The sequence below is a fragment of the Amaranthus tricolor genome, chromosome 6 (genome assembly GCF_026212465.1).
Source record: "Amaranthus tricolor cultivar Red isolate AtriRed21 chromosome 6, ASM2621246v1, whole genome shotgun sequence".
Taxonomy (NCBI): domain Eukaryota; kingdom Viridiplantae; phylum Streptophyta; class Magnoliopsida; order Caryophyllales; family Amaranthaceae; genus Amaranthus; species Amaranthus tricolor.
Genome location: NC_080052.1, coordinates 29080230 through 29103251, shown reverse-complemented (window position 1 = coordinate 29103251; position 23022 = coordinate 29080230). Strand labels below are relative to the sequence as shown.

At 30.5% G+C, this 23022-nt stretch overlaps 1 protein-coding gene and 1 pseudogene across 2 annotated transcripts; both read left to right on the top strand.

Annotated features, from left to right (window-relative positions):
• Positions 1-7241: 7241 nt before the first annotated feature.
• On the top strand, positions 7242-11532 carry LOC130814639 (CRIB domain-containing protein RIC10-like). Of its 2 annotated transcripts, none has more exons than XM_057680769.1 (5): positions 7242-7654; positions 8101-8163; positions 8430-8527; positions 8658-8745; positions 11134-11532. In XM_057680769.1, the coding sequence occupies exons 2-5, from the start codon at positions 8103-8105 to the stop codon at positions 11355-11357; spliced, it is 471 nt and encodes a 156-aa protein (XP_057536752.1). In that variant the 5' UTR covers positions 7242-7654; positions 8101-8102; the 3' UTR covers positions 11358-11532. The 2 variants fall into 2 exon arrangements, with proteins under 2 accessions (XP_057536752.1, XP_057536751.1); XM_057680768.1 differs by having other exon boundaries at positions 11125-11532.
• Positions 11533-15300: 3768 nt separating this feature from the next.
• LOC130815759 (lectin-like) lies at positions 15301-22321 on the top strand (annotated as a pseudogene).
• The last annotated feature ends 701 nt before the right edge of the window (positions 22322-23022 follow it).

Here is a 23022-nt window from a genome sequence, read left to right as displayed (position 1 = left end):
CAATTACAATTGATGAGCGGATATTAGAGACCAAAATATACTTGTTGGTGGCACAAAGCAATAAAATTATACACTTAAAAAATGTATATTCCTGGCATAACAATTAAAACGTTACACCTTAACTCTCAATAAGTTTGTCAAATTTTTTTTTAAGTCGCTCTGCATACTTTGTAAAATTTCTATTTTAAATGATATTTCTATTACTTTTATTTTTATTAAAACATTTTTTTAATTTAATTTTTTTCAAGCTTTTCCATTATTTTTAAATTTTTGTGTGATTTTCCATATAAAATTTGAAATTCCATGTTTTTATTTTCTGTGAATTTTCTGGATACTAGCTTAGTTGGAGCGTTTATTTTATAATTGACCAAGAAAGAAAGGGAAAAGTAGCATCATGGGAAGCTGCAAGCATATTGCAAAATACGCGCTTTTGAAATTGTAAGCAAAAATTGGTGGATAATGGTAAACCATATTATCGAAATTAAATGGCCATGTCTTGTTTTCCATGCATGCACTTGAGCTGCTAGAATGCCAGCCTTAGGTTTTTAGTGGCTCGGGGCGAAAGATTATTTTTAGGTCCCTAAACCATTGTATATATAGAAAAGTTTAAATCTTAGTACTAGTTGAAAACTAATATTTTTTAGAGGGTCCTGGCCGTAGGCACGTTTTGCACTTGCTAGCCGGCCCTGGCTGCTAGCTGCTACGTTATATGAACACCTTAGTTTATAAAAGTACAACCATACATGGTGCAAAAGGTGTAAAGTTTAAGCGCAACGCATAAGATGAAGGCGCGAGCTTTCGCTAGATGAAACATAAATTTTTGCTCAAAACTTGTCAAACAATTTTGGCAAATAATTATTTGTTGGATCTGTTGACTAATACTTTGATCAGCTGTAAGTATCAAGTGATCGATTTGCTCATAAGAAATCATTTATAACAACTTGTTTAAAGAAAAGTAATCTATAAAATAACCTTGATTCATATTGACGACTCTTTAGTTTGTTTTAGTTTTTTAGGGAAATTGTACTTGATTATTTACATAAGTGACTCATTCAATAATTCTTTTGGAAATGAAGCAATATATTGTAAAGCGGAAAAATATTATTTAAGGTTCATCAAAAGTGAAAATAGCGTTTTCATGCTCCTCGGGACCTCAAGCACATAGGGAGCAGAGGCAACATGAGCGAATAAAAGTCAAAAGTAACATCATTACAAACCAATTAGTTCCTAAAACTAAAGATAATAACATCATTTACACAAGACAGAGAGAACGGAAGTCTAAAAAATGTAGGAAAAATTTAGATGGTAAAATAGTTAATGGATTTATTTGGAGAGGAAGATGAGTGAATATGTAGAATGAATATTGTTCTTCATTGCACAAAAAATTGATTACATCAATGGGTATTTATAGTGCAAGTTTACTAAAATATCTTAGATATTTTTAATTTTTTAATTACTTTTCTAGGATCTTCCATTATATTATCTTAGATATTTTTATTTTTTAATTCTTTAGTTTAGATATTTTTAAAAATCCTAGATTTTTCTAGATTATTTTAACACTCCCCCTAATCTGAAAAATCTTGAACTCTAAGTCGTCTTCTGAAATCGATAAATCTATCAGTTGATATGGGTTTTGTGAAAATGTCTGCGAGCTGCTCCTCCGTCTTGTAGAATTGTAGTTCAATCTCTTTCTTATCTACTAACTCACGAATGTAGTGATGTCGTATCTCAATGTGCTTTGATCTGCTATGAAACACTGGATTCTTCGTCATTGCTATTGTTGACATGTTGTCGCAGAACATTGTAGTTGGTGTCTCTTGCTTATGTTGTAGATCGATTAATATCCTTCTCAGCCAGACTGCTTCACATGCTGCACTTGTTGCTGCAATGTACTCTCCTTCTGCTGATGATAAAGCTACTGTCGCCTGTTTTTTTGATGACCATGAAACCACTTTGTTTCCAAGCTGAAATACGTACCCGCTTGTACTTTTTCTATCATCCACGCTTCCAGCCCAGTCGCTATCGGTGTATCCTGTGAGCTTGAAATCTTTTTCAGTTTCGTACATGATCCCATAGCTTTTTGTTCCCTTAATGTATTTGAGAATCCTCTTTGCTGCTGTTAGATGATCCTTGCTCGGTTCACTCATGAACCTGGATACGATGCTGACAGCGTTGACTATATCTGGTCTTGTATGTGTGAGATAGATAAAAGAGCCGACCAAGCTTTGATACATTGCTCCGTCGACTTTTGGTTTGCCATCGTACTTTGATAACTTCTCATTGATTGCCATTGGTGTAGCCAGCGGTTTACATTCACCCATGTTGAATTTCTTGAGAAGGTCTTCTGCATATTTCTCTTGTGATAGAAATATTTTTCCTGGGCTTTGTTTGATTTGTATGCCAAGGAAGTATTTCATTGTACCAAGGTCTGTCATCTCGTACTCCTTCATCATAGCCTTTTTAAATTCTGCGATCATCGTTGGGTGTGTGCCTGTATAGATTAGATCATCCACGTACAAGCATAAAATGAGAAAGTTATTACCTTGTGTCTTGATGTATAGTGAAGGTTCACTCGGACTCTTGATGAAACCATGCTGGAGAAGATAATTGTCGATGTTGCTGTTCCACGCTCGGGGTGCTTGTATGAGTCCGTACAGAGCTTTTCGAAGGCGGTATACTTTGTCTTCTTGGCCTTTGATGACGTATCCCTGCGGTTGCTCGACGTACACTTCTTCTTCAAGTTCTCCATTTAGAAATGCTGATTTGACATCGAGTTGAAAGACTGGTAGCTGATGCTGTGCTGCTAATGCCAGGACTGTTCTGATTGTCTCCATGCGAACAACTGGTGCATATGTTTCGTTGAAGTCGATTCCTGGTTGTTGCGCATATCCCTTTGCTACGAGCCTTGCTTTGTACTTGTTGATGGAGCCATCATCATTATGTTTCACCTTGTAGACCCACTTGAGTCCGATGACTTCCTTGTCTTGTGGTTTGTCTACAAGTTTCCATGTGTGATTCTTCTCGATCATTTCCATTTCTTCGTTCATAGCCTCAATCCAGGTTTCTTCTTGTGCTGCTTCTTGAAATGTTTGTGGATCACTAGAGAAGAGAGCCATCATTGCTTGGTCACAATGGTAATCTTGTAACCATGATGGCGGTTGTCGATCTCGTGTTGATCTTCGGGCTTCTTGAGGTTGAGGAGTTGAACGTGATGTTTGGCTTCTTGAGCTTGGGAATGATCTTGTACTTTCAGGTGTACTTGGACTCGGAGATGATGTGTTTGTTGGTTGGTCTGCTCCGTCTTCTTCACTTGGATCTCTTAGGAGAGTATCTCCTTCGCGAGCTTCAGTTTCTTTTTCTTTCCACGTCCATTCGGCTGCTTCGTCGAAAATTACGTCTCTAGAGATGATTAATTGTTTAGATTCAGGCTTGTAAAGGCGATATCCTTTTGTTTCGTGACTGTATCCAATGAATATGCATTTTTCTCCCTTCTCGTCGAGCTTTTCCCGATTCTCCTTTGGGATGTGGGCATAAGCTACGCATCCGAACACTTTGAGGTGTTCTACTCTTGGCTTTCTCTTGTGCTAGGCTTCATATGGCGTTAAATCTCTAACTGCTTTTGTCGGAGATCTATTGAGGATATATACTGCCGTGTGAACAGCTTCGGCCCAGTATCCTTTGGGTAGATGTTTACCCTGCATCATGCTGCGGGCCATCTCTGCTATAGTGCGGTTTTTCCTTTCCGCGACACCATTTTGTTGTGGTGTACGCCTTGCTGTAAGTTCTCTTTTAGTCCCATGCTTCTTACAGAAGTTGTTGAATTCGTTGCTTGTAAATTCTCCGCCACGATCTGTTCTAAGAATCTTAAGAGAATGCCCACTTTGATTTTCTGTGAGGGCTTCGAATTCCATGAAGTGGGAAAAAGCTTCTGATTTTTTCTCCAGGAAATATACCCACATCATGCGGGAGTAGTCATCTACGAACAGAAGAAAATATCTTTTTCCGCCAAGAGACGGATTCTTGGTAGGACCCCAGATATCTGCATGAACAAGCTCTAGAGGAGCCTTGGCCCTCCAAGGTGCGGTAGGAAATGGCAATCTGTGCATCTTGCCATATATACAGCCTTCACAAATTTTTCTTTCATTTTTTATTGATGGTAGTCCAATTACCATTTCTTTTTGTTTTAATAGTTTTAGACTGTTAAAATTTAGATGCCCGAATCTCAAATGCCATAAGGTGGATTCATCATTTATTGAGCTTAAAGCCAATTTTTCTTCAAATGGCAATTTTAATGGGAATATTTTGTTAGGAGCCATTTCAACAGTTGTTATTATCTGACCCTTATTTTTATCATAGATTTGACATTTGTTATTCTCAAATTTAACCATATATCCTTTTTTAATTAATTGACCTATGCTTAATAAATTTTGTGCAAGTCCGGGAACATAAAAAACTTCATGAATTAATTTTGATGATCCATTTTTTGTTTTAACGGCAATTGTTCCTTTTCCGGCGACATCTTCTTTTTTACCGTCGCCAAGTGTGATGTGTGTTTTAACATTTTCGTCAAGAGTGACAAAATAATTTTTATTGCCGGTCATGTGGTTTGAACAACCACTATCAATATACCATATGTCACTTACTTTTTCTTGTGCATTTAATCCAGTGTAAAATATTTGCTCTCCGGAATTATTATTTTCGGAATAGTTTGCTTCTTTTTGTCGATACCAACAATCTTTTTCGAGGTGAGAGTGTTTTTTACACCTCTTACATTTGTACCGACAATCATTAGTATTGTGGTTAGTTTTCTTACATAATTTACAATAAAGGTCAGTTTGATTATTTAATCGACTCCTTTGATTTTTAAAATTTCCTCTCCCCTTGCTACAATTAGTTGATGTTTGTCCTTTTTCATAATTTTTACAATGACTATTTTTATTTTCACCATTAGAAAATTTTAATTTAGCTTGAAATGCTTGTTCTAGTGGTTCTTCGTTAAATCTTTTTAATCTATTTTCATGTGCAAGTAGTGATCCCATTAATTCGGGCATACTTAATTGAGATAAATTTTTCTTGTTAACTTCTTCTATTGTTGTGGCAATAATGTTATATTTTTGTGAAAGACTCCTTAATATTTTTCGAATCACATTTTCATCTTCTATTTTACCACCATTTGATCTTATTTGATAAACTATATTAGTGACTCGGTCAAAAAATGAATGTATTGTTTCATTTTCTGCCATTAATAGATTATCAAATTCTCTCCATAGTGATTGGAGTTTAAAAAGAATTACCTCTTCGGAACCTTTGTATTTTGTCTCCAGGATCCTCCAAGCCTCCGTAGCTATTTTTGCAGACATGATCGTTGTAAGTATTGCCTCGTCGACTCCACGATATAATAGAGATAGGGCATAGTTATCCCTTATCCTATTTTGTTTATATTGTTTTATTTTTGTTTCATCCCAAGATGACTCTTTAGTGTCATCTTTGGGTGGTTGCTCGTAACATTCTTGTACTAATTCCCATAAATCTTGGGAGATAAATATTGACCTCATTTGCATAGCCCATTGTTCATATTTTTCTCCCTTAAATGTGGGAACCCAATTAACTTGGGGGTAATTAGTGGTTGAGGTCATTTTTTATTTTGTGGTTAGAGGTTTATTTTATTGTGGAGTATGTTGGTTAATGTGTTTAGGTTGTTTGGAGGTCTTGGTTTTAATTAGCTCTTGATACCAAATGTAGGAAAAATTTAGATGGTAAAATAGTGAATGGATTTATTTGGAGAGGAAGATGAGTGAATATGTAGAATGCATATTGTTCTTCATTGCACAAAAAATTGATTACATCAATGGCTATTTATAGTGCAAGTTTACTAAAATATCTTAGATATTTTTAATTTTTTAATTACTTTTCTAGGATCTTCCATTATATTATCTTAGATATTTTTATTTTTTAATTCTTTAGTTTAGATATTTTTAAAAATCCTAGATTTTTCTAGATTATTTTAACAGTCTAAGTTGTTAAGGGATTTCAGATCGAGCTTGGTGGGAGCGACAATTAGCAATGTGAACTTCTAGCCTAGTACATGACGCACTTGCTTCTTCGGGTCGCCTTGGGAGATCCCTGCAATATGTACAAAGTAAAGCATAAATGTCACCGATAGGCGGACAACTTGTCAAACTTTTTATGGATATTTTGGAATCCAAAGCAATAGTAAACTCAGTCCACGAGATAAGGTCGGGTACCATTAAGCCAATATAATTGCAAGGAGTTCGGACATGTTCGCATTTACAGCCAGAGCAGAAAGAACAAAGGAATGCCAATAGTCTGGCCGGGAGAAGTGCAAAGGTTAATTGAAAAAAGGAAAGAGGCATTAATTAAGTTTTACGAAGAAGGAATAGAATAAAGAAAACCGGGCTCATTGGAGGCAGGATGCCCCAAATGGGGTTGAGAGTAAAAGAATTTTAAAGCACGAGACTCTGTAAGGTTGAAGGAACAGAATGTTGGGGGGTTAAGGTCTAAGGAAGACTCTATTATTTCGATTAGTCCATATAATCTAAAGAGCAAAACTAAACCAAATTGACCAAGGAGTGAATTTATAGGAGGATTAGAGCATTCATATTGATGATTTTAATTGAGGGTCATATGACCAAATTAGAGGAAAAGTACTATTAATTATGATCTAATATTAGGTGGGTTGGAAAAAATATTGGTAAAATTGGTTATCATGTAACTCATTCTAAGATTTATTAAAAAAATATTAGCTTCTTTAAAAGATTAATATGATTTTAATTAATAAGAAATTAAATTTATTATAATTAAATAAAAAATTATATTAAGTTTGTATATGAGAATGTAATTATGAAAAAAAATAAAGATAAATATTAGATAAATTAAGGGAGAGTTAAATACGATGGAGTAGAGAAAAAATATGAGGAGAAAAGATGATGACCTTTTTAAAGAGGTTATTGTTAATAAGAGTAAGTTGAAAGATAAACTTTTAGGAAAGAGAATTATTATAAAATAGTAGGATGACATTTTTTTTAGGTCACCAAAACAGATGCTTATCTAAGATTTGAAGTGAGCCGGGCAAAAGAATCCTTTCATTAATTTACTTTTTTTTTTTTTGAAAAATCTTTCATTAATTTACATGTTGCAAGGGTAATGATAAACATTGTACTTATACTTTGTCTAAATCCTATGGGGATCAAAATCATTGTCAAAATTTTTTAATTAATAATTTAAATATACCAAAAACATTTTTAAAACAGCTGGAATTTTTTTTTTTTTATATTTTGACTAGTTTCTAATTTCCACCAACTTCAAATTCTCCTCATACCCTGATCCCCTCCTTGTTGACTTCCATTTAAGAAATTATGTTTCTTCACCATTTTCTCTGAACCTGCCTCTTCTAAACTCCCCCCTTTCCCATTCCCCCATTATCCAAACACCAAAAAACACCTGATAAAACCCCCCAAATTCTTCCTTCCAACCCTAAATTTGCCAACATTTCATCACATTTTTTACTCTTTCTTTCTCAAACATACTGAACAAGTTGTTTTGTCTTTTCATGTATCAGAGTTTCAGATTCAGAAGAAAATAGAAAGCAAAGAGAAAGAATTTTTTACCGTTGAATCTCCAACTTTTATAAAAGGTAAATATTAAGTTATTTTAACGACTGTACTAATCTTTTAGAATTAAGGATTTGACAATATGGTAATCACCTTACCAAGTCTTTTTTCATAATAAAGTAAATGTTCCAATAAAGAGAGAATAAGGTGAATTTTAGTTTGAGTCGAATGTTGAACCGCTCTATACTAATATGCTGGATTCGGTCTTGAGAGAGTGATACCAAACCTAATTCATAAAGGAAATCAGTGAGCACTTTTCTGGAACCTTCTACATCACATATTACCTTTTTGAGTGATCAATCTTTTCTTTTGGGTTTGCATCATTTGTATTTAATCACCAAAAATACAATGTTATTAAACAATTATCTAGTTTTTGCCCTGTTTTCTGCAGGACAAAAATGAATTTCCTTTTGTTTGTTTGTTTGTTTGCTACTTTCTCTCTTTAAACCCAATTTTCAATCTTTTTCAGCAATGTCAACCAAGATTAAAGGGATATGCAAAGGATCATTCAAATACATCTCACAAATATTTGGTAAATTTCTCGCTTTTTATCTTTTGATTTTTTTTTTCTGTTTATAGATAGTTTCAACAATTTAATTCCTAGTTAGGATCCTCTCGTATTTAAAATGTAATGGAGAGTCTATTACTCAATTTAAAGATTAAAATTGCTTAATAGAGAGAAATATAAAAATTTAAGATTTTATTTTTTATTTTAAAATAAATGTAAAAATTTTAAGAAAGATAATAGAAAAAAAATAATAAATAGAATACTGATACATTAATTATGTGTAATGACAGTGGTGAAAGAGCGTGAGATGCAAATTGGACACCCAACAGATGTAAAACATGTGGCTCATATTGGTTGGGATGGTCCAGATGGTACAACTCCAAGTTGGGTATGTAATATGTTTGTATTAATTAATTTCTATACTACTAGTATTATATTGTATTATTATTTATGTAAGTAATTAAAGATAATTCAGAGTATAATAAATTCTAAAATTAGAAGTATATTGAACAATGCAGATGAGTGAATTTGGAACAGGTTCAGACTTGACTGTTGGATCAATGGGTAGTGTGGGTGGTTCCAGAGAACAGACGTGGACATCTCAAGGTATACTCTTTAGTCTTTACTACCTCTTGTGCAATTAATTTTCCCACCCACCCTTAAATTGCTTTGTCATTAAGGTAATTTCCCTTAAGATAAGGCGTAAAAGATTCTTAATTTGGTACATCTTAGACAAATACATAAATTAAGCATGCAATGACATGTTAATAGCCATTTGTTTTACTCATTTTGCATCGTTTAAGTGAAAAACTCTTATATAGTAATTTATAGTTTTTGTTGGATGACCTGGTAGGCATAGCATATATGGCTACCAGCCTAAGATTTTAACCTGATAGGCATAGCATATATGGCTACCAGCCTAAGATTTTAACGCTCATAAGTTAATTAATTGTTTTTCTCTTTATTTGCAATAATATAGTGATGTAAATCAATTATATTCTTTTAGCCTCGTATATTATCGTTTTTGTTCTATTTTGATCATACTTTAGTTATTGCAACTACAAATTTAGAGAATATTTGTTCTTTTTACATATTTGTAAAATAATACAGTATATGAAAAAATTTAAATCAACATTATATAAAAACTGATTATACGAATGTAAAATAGTCCTTTTCTATAGTACCAAATTTTGACAAAACAAAACCCATGTGCAGTAAATTAGGACGTGCAATATTTTTATACCAGTCTAAATGCAAAACATAAAAAGGTTGGATAGAACATTTATGAACTTGCTAATGACATTTTCCTAGTGAATGATCTACCACTTCACATGGGTAAGGTGCATCAAATATTTTGTGGCATCTAGATCAGACAGACTTTCAAAGATTCGTTGCCTTGAATTGGAGGCAAATTGGCTTTGGCTTACATGTCACGAGAGATATACAAAGGGACCAACCTATTTTGTCCATGTCAATGCAATTATTGACTTTATATTTTGGATTGATTACCTTTTAAGAAAGTGATATCCATAAATATATAAAACAATACGATCTAGTTATGATACTAGTTATGATACAAGTTGCTAGTATATGAGGATCAAGTCTTATATCAGTTTTAATATATATATATATATATATATATATATATATATATATATATATATATATTATTTTTTTCGATTAAGATTTTGATTTGATTTTCGTTGTCTCATCAGCATATTCATACTTAAAATAAATAAATAAATAAATTGCCACTATATTCTTGCTAGAGTCGTGCCATAGTGGAGGATAGTTTATGAGCTGTTTCCCTTCACATAATTCTAAAATATTGGTCAACTTTGTTTGTTTAGGTCATATGTGGGTCAAAATCATGTTTGATAATCTTTTACGAGCTTATTAAATCAAATTATATTAGACTTAAGTTGGTTTATAAGTCGAATCATGTGATTTGGGTACGATTTTGGCTAATAAAGATTTGTGTAGTTGGTGAAGAAGTATGGGTATTTGGTGGGAAACAAGTCTACCTTGTGACTTTGAGATCATAGGATCCTAACTACAGAATTTGAGGTTAAGATTCCCTCATCTTTTTTCTTATTTTCAAGTGTTTGACATGCTAAGTTGGATTAGGAGAGTTTGTTAATTGATTTCTACTTATTATAATTTAAAATATAAGTCTAACAATCCAAAAAAAAAAAAGAAATTAGTCATTTACAAGTTTGAAGTGTATTTACTATAAAAATCAATTAGAAATAATAGGACGAAGTGATTCACTCTCTTCTCTTTCTTAAATGTGGAACAATACATAGTTATGTTATTTCATATGTGAGACAAGATCCCACACGATAAAATAGTGGGTTGTGGGCTTGCATATATTCAGGGTGAGCTAAACCTTCTAGTACCATATTGTTTTGAGAAATAATGAAACACACCAAATGTACGTGCAATTCAACGCTTTTTGACCTGTAGGTTTGATGTGCTCGAGCCCACGAGTGTCCACACGAGTGGGCCATGGTGAAATTATGTGACAAATTGTTACGGCCTAATAAGTTAGATACTTCAACATGAAAAATATTCGAAGAATTTTAAGCTCACCCGAATTACAAAAATCTCAATAAAAATGAACATTTGATTAAAAGGTCTATGAACTATCAGTTTGGTTAGATAGACAACCAAAATAAGGAGGAGATTAGGAAACCCAATCACTAATTCAAAAGGGTCTATTATTAAAATAAACTAATTTCTAGTAGTATAAGCTACGAATTTTTTTCTCTTTTTCTAATTTAGAACGACTTAGATGTGGATAACAATAAATACTTTAATACTATTTTGTACAAAAGGGTTATATATATAATATATGATCGAAGACTTCAACATGTGAATATTCATAGAATTTTAAGTTGACCCGTAATGTGGTATGTTCTATGTTGGTACTAGGCATGTATAATACACCTTGACTATTACTGATTCATGTTATTTTCTTGTAAGACGTTACAGATTTTGAGCGGGCCTTTGGGAGACAAACATCTACTGCTAAATTAAGCAACTTTCCTCCAACAAATATTCCTACAAATCCAAAGAAAACAAGGAGGAAGAAGACCAAGTCATCAAATTCCACCCCAAAATCAGGCTCAGCAAGATCATCACGATCATCCAAGTCTCGGTTTATGGTAGGGGAGAGCGAAGAAGGAGACAGCAGGCGAAGCAGTGTCAACCTGTAAAGTTTATGGCCGAGTTTAACTTGAACCACTTTTTAAATGTGCATAGCAAAAAAATATGGGTTTTTTAAATTCTACCTTTTGTATAATGTTAAAGGTTAAATCTACTTTTTGTATAATGTTAAAGGTTAAAGTTATTAAAATTGCAAGGTAGTAAAAAGTATAGGAGAATGCAACATGAAGGGATTGAACAAATGAAAGAGATTTGATACTGTTTTAGTATACACTAATCTTAAAAGGTATTTAAATGGTATGTATTTTTACTTGATAAGTACAATCAAATATAATCATTGAAAAATACTTGATATTGCACGTTGGTGTATACTAAATAGTGTCAACTAAGAAATACGTAACAACTAACAATATATTTTAATCAGGAAATGGTTGGTGAAATTCTTTTGTTAGAAATCAAATAAAAACATGCACAAAATAGTGAATTTACTGATGAATGACTGCATTTCAGAAATATTTCTTGTGGTTGTGAATGAAAACCAAGTATAGTGGGAACAATTTTCTGTTAAAAAAACTTTTGTTTTAGGAACACAACATTCACATGCTCAAAATTAAATTACTGCTTTGGTAATTATTTATATAGGTAAATTGAGCAAGGCTATATAAGATGTTTAGTTGCTTATGTACACCATTAGGTCATTTATTTGGCTTAAATTCATTAGTTGGGTTGATTGAACTGGCAATTTATTTTTTATAACTTAAGATTAATTTTAGTCTGAAATCAACTCTATTTCTTTATTGTAATGCAATTTTATTAATTATACAACCTAATATGACTATATTCTGAATACAAGGGCGTAGAGCTCTACCTCGTCCCAAAAAATATATATTATTGGCTCTAGTGACAAGAATAATACAATATTATTAATTTTTTTTCAGTTTGATATCAAAACATGCACATATATGACATAAAAAATGTCAAAAGTAACAACAATATAACGTATACTACTTCTCCAATTCTCCTTCTAAAACCAAACAATTTAATTCTATTTATCTATTATTAAAAATAAAAATTAGTGAAACACTAGTACCACTAAATGCAATATTCATACGGTATGATGATATTGCTTTTTTCCCAATTAGCTTTAAATGCACCATCAAGAACAATATTTCCTCTCACAAGACAAGATACATCAAATATGCCTTTTGTGTCCAACACTTTACTATAAATAAGCAAATGTGAATTGTGATGAAGCACTCTTTAATTTCTTTACCAATCATAAAATGCACTTTTTCTTATCTTACATAGGTGCGTTAGATATGCTCATAAGCCCATATACTTACAAAATCTAGCTTTTCTGATTCCATAATATTAGATGAGTACTCATTAGTGACTTTTATTTAACATCATTTTTTTATTTTAGATTTCCCATTTATTTTTTTTTTTACAATAACTTATTATTTTTTAATTTTATTCATATATTTTAACTTTTTTTAACTTAATACACACAACGTAATTCATTATTTCTCTTTATTTATTTTCAAATATCTCGACCATTTTCAAAAAAAAAACTATTTTCCTTTGTTACTATCCTAGAGACGGTTGTGCAAGCATCCATATTAAAAACAAAATTATTGTGCAAAGAACAAATTGTTGATGTGATATTAGTGAATGATTTGGCGTCAAAGTCACGAGGAAACAGCTGTTTAGATGGATACAATCATACAATATTGCTTGTTGCAACGCTGACTCAGTGACTTATGCTTTCTCATTCATAAAATATTTCTTCAGATGGAGACTCAGCACTCACTTACTTGATTCACAGCATGCAATATAATGCCTAAGTCAAATATTTCAAATTATATTATATGATCATGATCATTCATCACACTTTTTTTTTAAGTATTTGTAATTAATGTCGTAAGAAAACATCTCAAATTCTCAACTATAAATGAAGTCATATTTAATAATTGTAATTGATAGAGTATATTAATAGAGTGCATAACATATTTTGAGGTTCAACCGTTAAAGAACTAACTCAACTAAAAACTTAAGTTGGTGATTGAAGTCTCAGGATAATTTTATACTCCAATACGCCCCCTCATATGAGAGTCATTTGAGCTAAAAGTGGGATGCAACATAAACCCTTCTCATACCTTGCGCAATGTATTCCACTTGAATTAGAGGACTAGTTGAAATTTAAGCTCGTGACCTTTTTGATATTGGCTCTAATAACATGTCAAAGAACAAATTCAACCACAAGATTAAGTTAGTAGTTGAGGTCTCAGAATATGTTATAACTCTAACATGTACTCCCTCCTATTCACCTTAGGAGTCCCATTTCACTTTTCACGGATTTTAAGGAGAGTCAAAAGTGGGACCCTAAGCGTAGGAAAGAGAGTGGTATTATGAGTTTTTTAATGTAAGGGAGGAAAATTAGTATGAGTAATAGAGGGTATAATTGAAAATAGAATAAAGTTACTAAGGGCATAAAAGTCAAAAACCCATACCAAAAATAGAAATGAGACAATTAAGGTGACTTGACCATAAAAGGAAATGAGACACATAAGCTGAATAGGAGGGAGTATTAGTTAAAAGTCAATGTGACAAGAGATTACGGGTTCAAATCTCATGATCACATTAACAATCGTTCGATTATCACAATTGAGCATGTAATATATCTTTGGAATGCAAAATAAATTGTTTGTATTGAAATTTGATGCATGTTTACGATTTTAGATATAACTTTTGATAGCAAAATTACATTAATGCAATGTTTGCGGCATTAGAACCTAGCCTTAAAGATATTTCAAATGATATATTATATACCTGATTCCGAAAACCGAGCGAGAAATGACGATTGTTTAAAGTTTGCTTGTGCTGAAAGTTGATACGTGTTCAATCTTTTGAACATAACTTTTTATAGAAAAATTGCATTAATGAAAAGTTTGCGACATTAGAAACTAGACTTCAAAATTTTTCCAACGATATATTATATGCGCAATTTTGATAACCGAATGAGAAATGACGATCGTTTTAAGTTTGCAGTGATTTTTAGTACATCTAGTTTGAATGTACTAAAAAATCACTACAAACTTTAAATGATTGTCGTATCTTGTTCGATAATCAGAATTAAGCATATAATATATCTTTGGAAAACTCTTGAAGTCAAGTTTATAATACCGCAAACCTTGCATTAATGCAGTTTTTTATAAAAAGTTATGGCCAAAAGATTGAGAATGTATCAAATTTCAACACAAGCAAACTTTAAATAATCGTCATTTTTCGCTCGGTTATCGGAATTAGGCATATAATATATCATTGAAAAGACCTTGAAGTCTAAGTTCTAATATCGCAAACATTAAACTAATGTGATTTTTCTATAAAAAATTATGGCCAAAAGAGTAAACATGTATTTAATTTTCAGCACAATTATATATAAACTAACATTAGTTAATACTCCTATAAACTAAGTACATTACGATCTCATAAATTTTAATCAATAACATTAGAATATTTGGTTAGATTCTAAACTACTATTGAACATAATTAACAAATTTATCTATATGATAACCCTGCCTCTATCGAATTTGTTCCTTAGGGAAAATGGGAAGCATAAGACATGGGAATATATACTTTCTTATCTTTATCACATATCCTAAATTTTTAATTAATTATACACCAAAAATTGGATTATTCTTATAATCAAAATTTAAGTACAGCTAAAAACAAATTCCATACAACTTGTTGATGAATTCAGTCTATTTTTTAGAGTTTGTCCCATTTGATTAAAGCACTTTTACATAAAATGATTACGAGAATCGAGTCTTATTTCAGTTGGAGAATAAGTATCACTTTTTAGAAAAGATTCTTAAATTTAATTCTCACCTACCTCTCTCATTCCCTCAACCTGCCATATAATCCAAAAAATTGTCTAAAAGGACGGATTTAAAGAGTATATAACAATCCAACAAGCCAAGGGGCAAATATAGAGAAGCTAACATGGGAACGAGTTGGTCAGAAGAAGAAAAAGAGTCCTCAAAACATGAATATGAAGCTCAAGCTGAAGATGATTATAAGTATTATCATTCTGAATCTGAACTATTAGATAGCCAACAATCTAATGTAAAAGCTAGTAATATTGTCAAAAATAATCATAATCATACTAAACCGGTACTCAACGGTAACTCTGATACACCCATCGATAAATCGTCTCTTGAGAAGCTTTATCAACAATTATATGCTGGAGTTTTTTTGAATGGAAGAATCAAGGTATGTACATACGAATTAACTCAACTAAAAATTTAAGCCGATAGTTAACAAAATATATATATATATATATATATATATATATATATATATATATATATATATATATATATATATATATATATTATGCTTGTATTATTCATCAAATTTGGTTGATGAATTAAGGTACTAGTAACAATCTTACCATGTATCACATTTTCGATTCTAGTCGTATCATATGCGGGTTTTAAGAAGACGAGCTTTACCTTTTTATGTTCTTATATGGTGTGATATTTAAGATTTAGCTTTAAAAAGAATTGATAGACTACTCATATTTAACAAGGTGCATTTTCTTTTCATGGGAGCCCCTTTGCAAGGAATTCTATACTTAAGCGTGTTTGGTGGGGAGCAATCTTAAGATGGATAACCTCCCCGGAAAGTTTTCCTAGGTGCGCACGAGTGAGGCCAAAGTGCGTTCAAAGTGCACTGAAAAGACTTGTGTTGATGTGTGGGGCTAGTCTACAGTTTTCATGAGTAGTCACCGCTGTTTGAGAGCCGTGGTTTTACATATGGTCAATGGTCAGACTCGAGTCACTTAATAAATACTCAATCAAAATTAATGCTTATGACACGTTACACAAAAACATGACATTCATAATTAATATTCAGTCCATTTTATGCCAATACATTTACCCCTTATAATTCAGTTTCACTTCAATAAGCCTATATAATTTTCAATAAGACTATATACTTTACCACCTTCAAAAAGACTATACACTTTACCAATAATAAAAACATATTTATTTAATAACTTAAAACATATGTATAATAAGTCAAATGTTTAGTCTTAAATGTGGCATCTCCTCAGCTAGCTGTTTCATTTTCATATACTAACGTGCTTGCAACAATTAGCTTCAGTTGCTCACATGATTATTTTTTATTACTTTTAGTTATGTGGTCGTTTTATTATTGTTAATTTAGAATTGGGCTAGACAATTTTTAATGGAAAGAGACTAAATAGTTTTGCTTTTCAAACTAATAAAATGATAGAAATAATATAATAGATTTACAGCTTTTTTATGAAAGGAGGATTTTTTGAAAAAAAAAAAAAAAAGCTTTAATGAATGTTTGAGAGAGTAAAATGCTAATCTTCAATATCTAGATATAATGGCACTTATAACGTACGTACTTAAATGATTTATAAAGGGTTGTATATGGATTGATCATTGGCATAATGAAAATATATATATATATATATATATATATATATATATATATATATATATATATATATATATATATATATATATATATATATATATATATATATATATATATATTCTCACACTACAGGCACAATTTCGACTAAAATTTTCCGACTAATCAAAACAGTCGGAAATTTCCGATTGACAGGCGTTAGTCGGAATTTCCGACTAAAATGCTATTGAATTAGTTTTTGGTCGCAATTTTAAATTGGAAAAAAAAAAGAAAAATTTTAAATTTAATATTTTCAACTAATTTCCGATTGAATTTTAGTCGGAAAAATTCCGACCGAATTCCGACTACAATTCAGTCGAAACCAAAATTTCATTTTCCTTCACATATTTGTTGCAGTTATGTAAGTTGCAAATTTTTAGTTGAAGTTGACTAAATTGTAATTATACTAATACTTTATTAAAATTGTAATTACTAATACTTTATTAAAATTGTAAAATCGTGAAATCGGAAGCTGCTCTCAAAATTGAATCGTGAAATTGTATCGTAAAATCAATCGATTCTACCAAATACGACCAACACTTTATTAAAATTATACTAATACGACTAATACTACTATACTACGACTAAATCAACCGCTAATAATGAACTAATATACAAGTAATTATATACTAATATATACTAGTACATCTAATTAATAACATATTAATTCTACAATAATATGACTAATAATACACCAATATGAGTAATAATATAAAAATACAACTAACAATATACTAATATTATACTACGACTACCATCAAAAACAATACTATACTACGACTAATTATATACTAATACAACTAATAATACGACTAATTTGACTAATACGAATAATTACATATTAATACTACTAACAATACACTAATAGGACCAGCTAATATTACATGAATACGACTAATTACATACTAATACTACACTAAGACGACTAATTACAACTAATACATACTACATTTAATAATAATAATAATAATAATAATAATAATAATTAAAAAAAAATTATACTACTAATATGAGTAATAATATACTAATACAACGAATCATATACTAATATAGATTAATACGACTAATTATATACTAATACTACATTAATCTGACTAATTATATACTAGTACAACTAATATTATACTAATGATACACTAAAACGACTAATATCTGTGTAATAATTATATCGGATACGTGTATAGTAAATTTATAACACATCTTTTGGTTTTAAGAACTCTAAGTAAGTATATAGTAATACTACACTGATCCGACTAATTATATACTTAATACAACTAATATTGTACTAATGATATACTAATACGACTAATGTAGTAGTAGTAGTAGTAGTAATAATAATAATAATAATAATAATAATAATAATAATAATAATAATAATAATAATGGACTAATACGACTATTTAATATATAAATACAACTAATAATACACTAATACAAGTAATAATAAACCAACAAACTAACAATATACTAATATTGTACGACGACTAATAATACATTACTAAGACTAATAATAACTATTAATGCACTAATACGACTACTAATACACTAATTCGAGTAATAATATAATAGTAATGCATTAATACGACTAATAATACATAAATTCGATTACATATATACTAATACTACTCTAATCCGACTAATTATTTACTAATAAAACTAATATTATACTAATGATATACTAATACGATTAATGTAGTACTAGTAATAATAATAATCATAATAATAATAATAAGGCAAAATTATAAAAAACTACCTAATATATACCTCATTTTGCAAAAAACTACCTTATGTAAAACTTTTTGCGAAAAACTACCTTATATAATACAACTGTTTGCAAAATACTACCTTATAACGAATTTTTGCGTTTGACCGCTAACTTTAACCGTTGACCGGCATGTGAGACGCACGTGATACTTTACTGTATTCAATTGGGATTAATATATCTGGGTTTAGAAGAACTAGATTTGGTGATTTAAACCCACAATTTGCTGTTGATTCTATTGGTAATTTGACCAATTTATTGTCTTTTAATGCTTCTTCATTTGAACTTCCTGGTCAAATCCCTAATTGGTTTGGGCAAAAATTGGGTAGGTTGCAAGTTCTCGATCTTCATTCTTGTTCTATTAAGGGGTTTATACCTTTAAGTTTGGGAAATTTGAGTAGGTTAAATACTTTGATTCTATCTCAAAATAATCTTAGTGGTATTGTCCCTTCTACTTTAAGTCAACTTGTGAGCCTTTCAATTCTTGATCTTTCCCACAATTTGCTTAATGGGTCAATTCCAGAATCATTTGCCTCCCTTAGGAACCTCTCGTCGCTCGACTTATCATCGAATTTCCTATCTGGGTCGATTCCTCGTGGTATTGGGGTTTTGCAGAATCTAAGGACCTTGAATTTTTCCAATAATAGGTTTGTGTATGATGTCCCACCTCAACTTGGTGATCTTACTGGTCTGATTGACCTAGACCTTAGTTTTAATTCTCTAGGCAGTACGTTGCCTTCGGATTTGAAGGGGTTGAGGAGTTTGAGAACTTTGGCGGTTGGGAACAATAAGCTTTTCGGTTCATTGCCAGATGGAATATTTGCAGAACTGAAATGAAGAACGCTTAAATACAGTAAAGTATCACGTGCGTCTCACATGCCGGTCAACGGTTAAAGTTAGCGGTCAAACGCAAGAATCCGTTATAAGGTAGTGTTTTGCAAACAATTGTATTATATAAGGTAGTTTTTCGCAAAAATTTTTACATAAGGTAGTTTTTCGCAAAAATTTTTACATAAGGTAGTTTTTTGCAAAATGGGGTATATATTAAGTAGTTTTTTATAATTTTGCCTAATAATAATAATAATAATAATAATAATAATAATAATGGACTAATACGACTATTTATATGTACTAATACAACTAATAATACACTAATACAAGTAATAATATACAAACGAACTACTTATATACAAGCGAAATAATAATATACTAATACAACTAATAATAATATTAATACTACACTAATACGACTAATAGTACACTAATTTAATTAATAATTAATAATAATTCATTAAATAATACATTAGTACGATTACTTATATACTAATAAACTAATAATACACTAATACAACTAATTATATACTATACAACTAATAATATATTAATAATACACTAAAATGAGTTATACTAATAATATACTAATACAACTAATATTATACAAAACATAATAATAATAATAATAATAATAATAATAATAATAATAATAATAATAATAATAATAATAAAACAACAACAATAATAATAATAATAATAATAATAATAATAATAATAATAATAATAATACACTAATTGATACAAGTGTTATGTTATAATGCTAATAATATCACTAATTAACAGGTAGCCTAGTGCTTGGAATCTTGGTGCAATAACCAAGAGGTCAGCAGTTTGAAACCTTTCAAAGCAATTGTGTGGGAGGTATTGTGCAGGTTGAGGTGTAATATTGGTGCTACGTGGGTGACAGGTGGGCGCCAAGTAGGCATGACATGGCACTTCCATTTAAGTTTTTTTTTCAACCAACCAGATAGTCGGAATTTAGTTGGAAAATTTTTAAAAATCTTCTTCTTGTCATTTTGAGATAAATTCTGAAATAGTGTTTTCTAACTTATTTCCGACTGTTTTCCTACTAAAATGAAATTCCGACCATTCTAAACCGACTATTCCAAAATAGTCGGAAAACAGTCGGTATAGCTCTATACCGACTGTTTTGGGTGGTTGGGAATGTGTCTTTTTTTTGTAGTGTAACACCGTAACATGCCTTCTCACGCGAGAGCCTCTGGGCTAGGATTGTGGATGTGACACACGCTCTCCTCATACCTCATGCAAGATATTTCACTTTACATGAAGAATGAGTAAGCTTATCACGTTGACTCTAATACCATATTAATAAACCAACATCTCCCTTATTATAGACCCATTTTCTCTTGAGAAATTCTATTTGCATTCTTATAAACTTGAAAGGATACACAAAAAGGTACACTTGCTAAGAGCTTGAATAGGCCATGTAACAAAGTTTAGAGGTTTAAATTGAAAATAGTGAAATATTGATATCAACGGTCTAGGTCATTAATTATTGTGAGGTAATTTTATATTGGTTGATTTTTAAAGTTAAATACCGTAATATTTAATTTTAATTATTATATTTATTTTTATAATATGAAATTAAAATATTTAACTTTTGACTAATAAAAAGTAATTAAATTAGAAATAGAAAATGACTTTAAAATTTTTTTTGACATAAATTAATAAATATTTCTATCAATGAACTCTAATTTGAAATAAGTATTTTATAAATTTTGGGTTCATTAATTCTATTATAGTAGTTGGCGTTTAAAGACCATCACTGTAGAATTACCCCATTATTATATTTATAATTAGTTTTGTTGATTTAATATAGAATTACGCAATTACCGCATTATTGTGATTGTTTTTGTTGATTTATTTTCAGAAATATTGGGTGGATAGAAAGGGAAACAATTGTTTTATGATATTTGGCAATGGTTTCAATATGGCTTTGAGTGAGGATCCAACTAAATGGTACTTCTATACTCTTCGTACAAGGTATATATGTTACTAGCTAGTCGTCTCTACTGGTTGTAGTACTTTTTGTTCTGTTGATTTTGGTATGTTTTTTGGTTTATTCTTTTTATTTTATAAATTTTATGTTTTATAATGGTCATATATGATATGTTTTAATCACAATTAGAAATTTATTTTTTCTCTTCGTCTCATTTACGTAATTTTTTCTTGAACTTATTATAGTTTGTCATATACTTCTTACTAAAAAATAATTTTCACAACCTTGTGTACATCCATGCAACAAAATAAAAGGGAGAAAAAGAGTAAATATATTATTTTTATCATTAATCATAATTGTTAAGTAGTCTAAAGTGATCTATTAGAGAAATGAGCTAATCCTATAAATTCGTCTCAGATTGTCTTATTATTTTTACTAAAATAAACTTATTCATTGTAATACTTTTTTACTAATAAATAAGTTAGGAGATAATTAATCTCACTAATTTTTTGAAGTGAAAATTAATCTCAATCCTCAATTAATTTTGAATGTTTTTGCTAATTGGTATGAAGGGATGATGGGGCTATAAAAGTAGCCGAAGTAATAAGCGTTGCATGGCTAGAAGTGGATGGAAGATTCCACACAGCAAATCTTACACCAGGAGTTATATATATACCAAGTTGCATTTTTGGTCTTATTTAAAGAGTCTTCTTATGGTTGGAAAATCCCTGTAAACTTCAGGCTTACACTTCCAAATGGTACCAAACAACAACATAAACAAATTCTTAGGGATAAACCCAAAGGTCAATGGGTTCGAATTCCGGTAGGCGAATTCCGGGCATCACCGGAAAATGTTGGAGAAATTAAATTTTCTATGCACGACCACGAAAATGGGAATTGGAAATCAGGGCTAGTCATTTAAGGGTGCCATCATTGAACTAAAGGTTAATTAGTAGGACGTGTTGCGCCTAGAGTGGGAAGATATTGTTGTTTTTAAATTGATCTATGTTCTTTTGAGTTTGCTTCATAATAATAAATTGAATTATGAGTTTGTTCTGTAACATCTTACGAATTTGAATAAAAAATCTAATGAGTTGTTTAACTCAAGCAAGTTTGATCCCTTAGTAAATTGCCCCTTCCGACCAAAATACAAGCAATTAAATAGGTCTTGTCCTAAATTATACAATACTTTCTACTTTCTTTTTTCATTATAATTTGTAACTTTTGATGAATCCGTGATATAAATATATAATTTTTGAATTAGAGAAATAGTGAGTGGATGAAATTATAAAAAATAATATATTTATAGTTGAAATTAAAAGAGCATTGTAAATACTATTACCAAAAATATAATGCAAATTATCGCAAAAACTTGTAAGCATCGACCTCATTATGAGACAATACTAATGTCTAATGGGATGATACAAACTCAAAATTTTAAAAAATAAAAACTTTAATTAAATTGAACCAATTAGACTACTTTTGTAGGAATAATCTCACGATAAGAAGGTCTCTCGCAATATCTGCTGGCAAATTATAGAAAATTTGAAATGTTTAAGTCAAAAAATCAAAAAAAATTGAACCAAATAATCTAACTTTCAAACTTATTCCAAAAATAAGCGTGAAATTCTCAAACCTGAGGTTTGGGGCTGTT

Coding starts and splice junctions, on each gene's coding strand:
- LOC130814639 (XM_057680768.1), top strand. CDS start 8,103: ATGTCAACCAAGATTAAAGGGATATGCAAAGGATCATTCAAATACATC. Junction 8,164..8,429: donor ATACATCTCACAAATATTTG/GTAAATTTCTCG, acceptor GTGTAATGACAG/TGGTGAAAGAGCGTGAGATG. Junction 8,746..11,124: donor ACAGACGTGGACATCTCAAG/GTATACTCTTTA, acceptor TTTTCTTGTAAG/ACGTTACAGATTTTGAGCGG.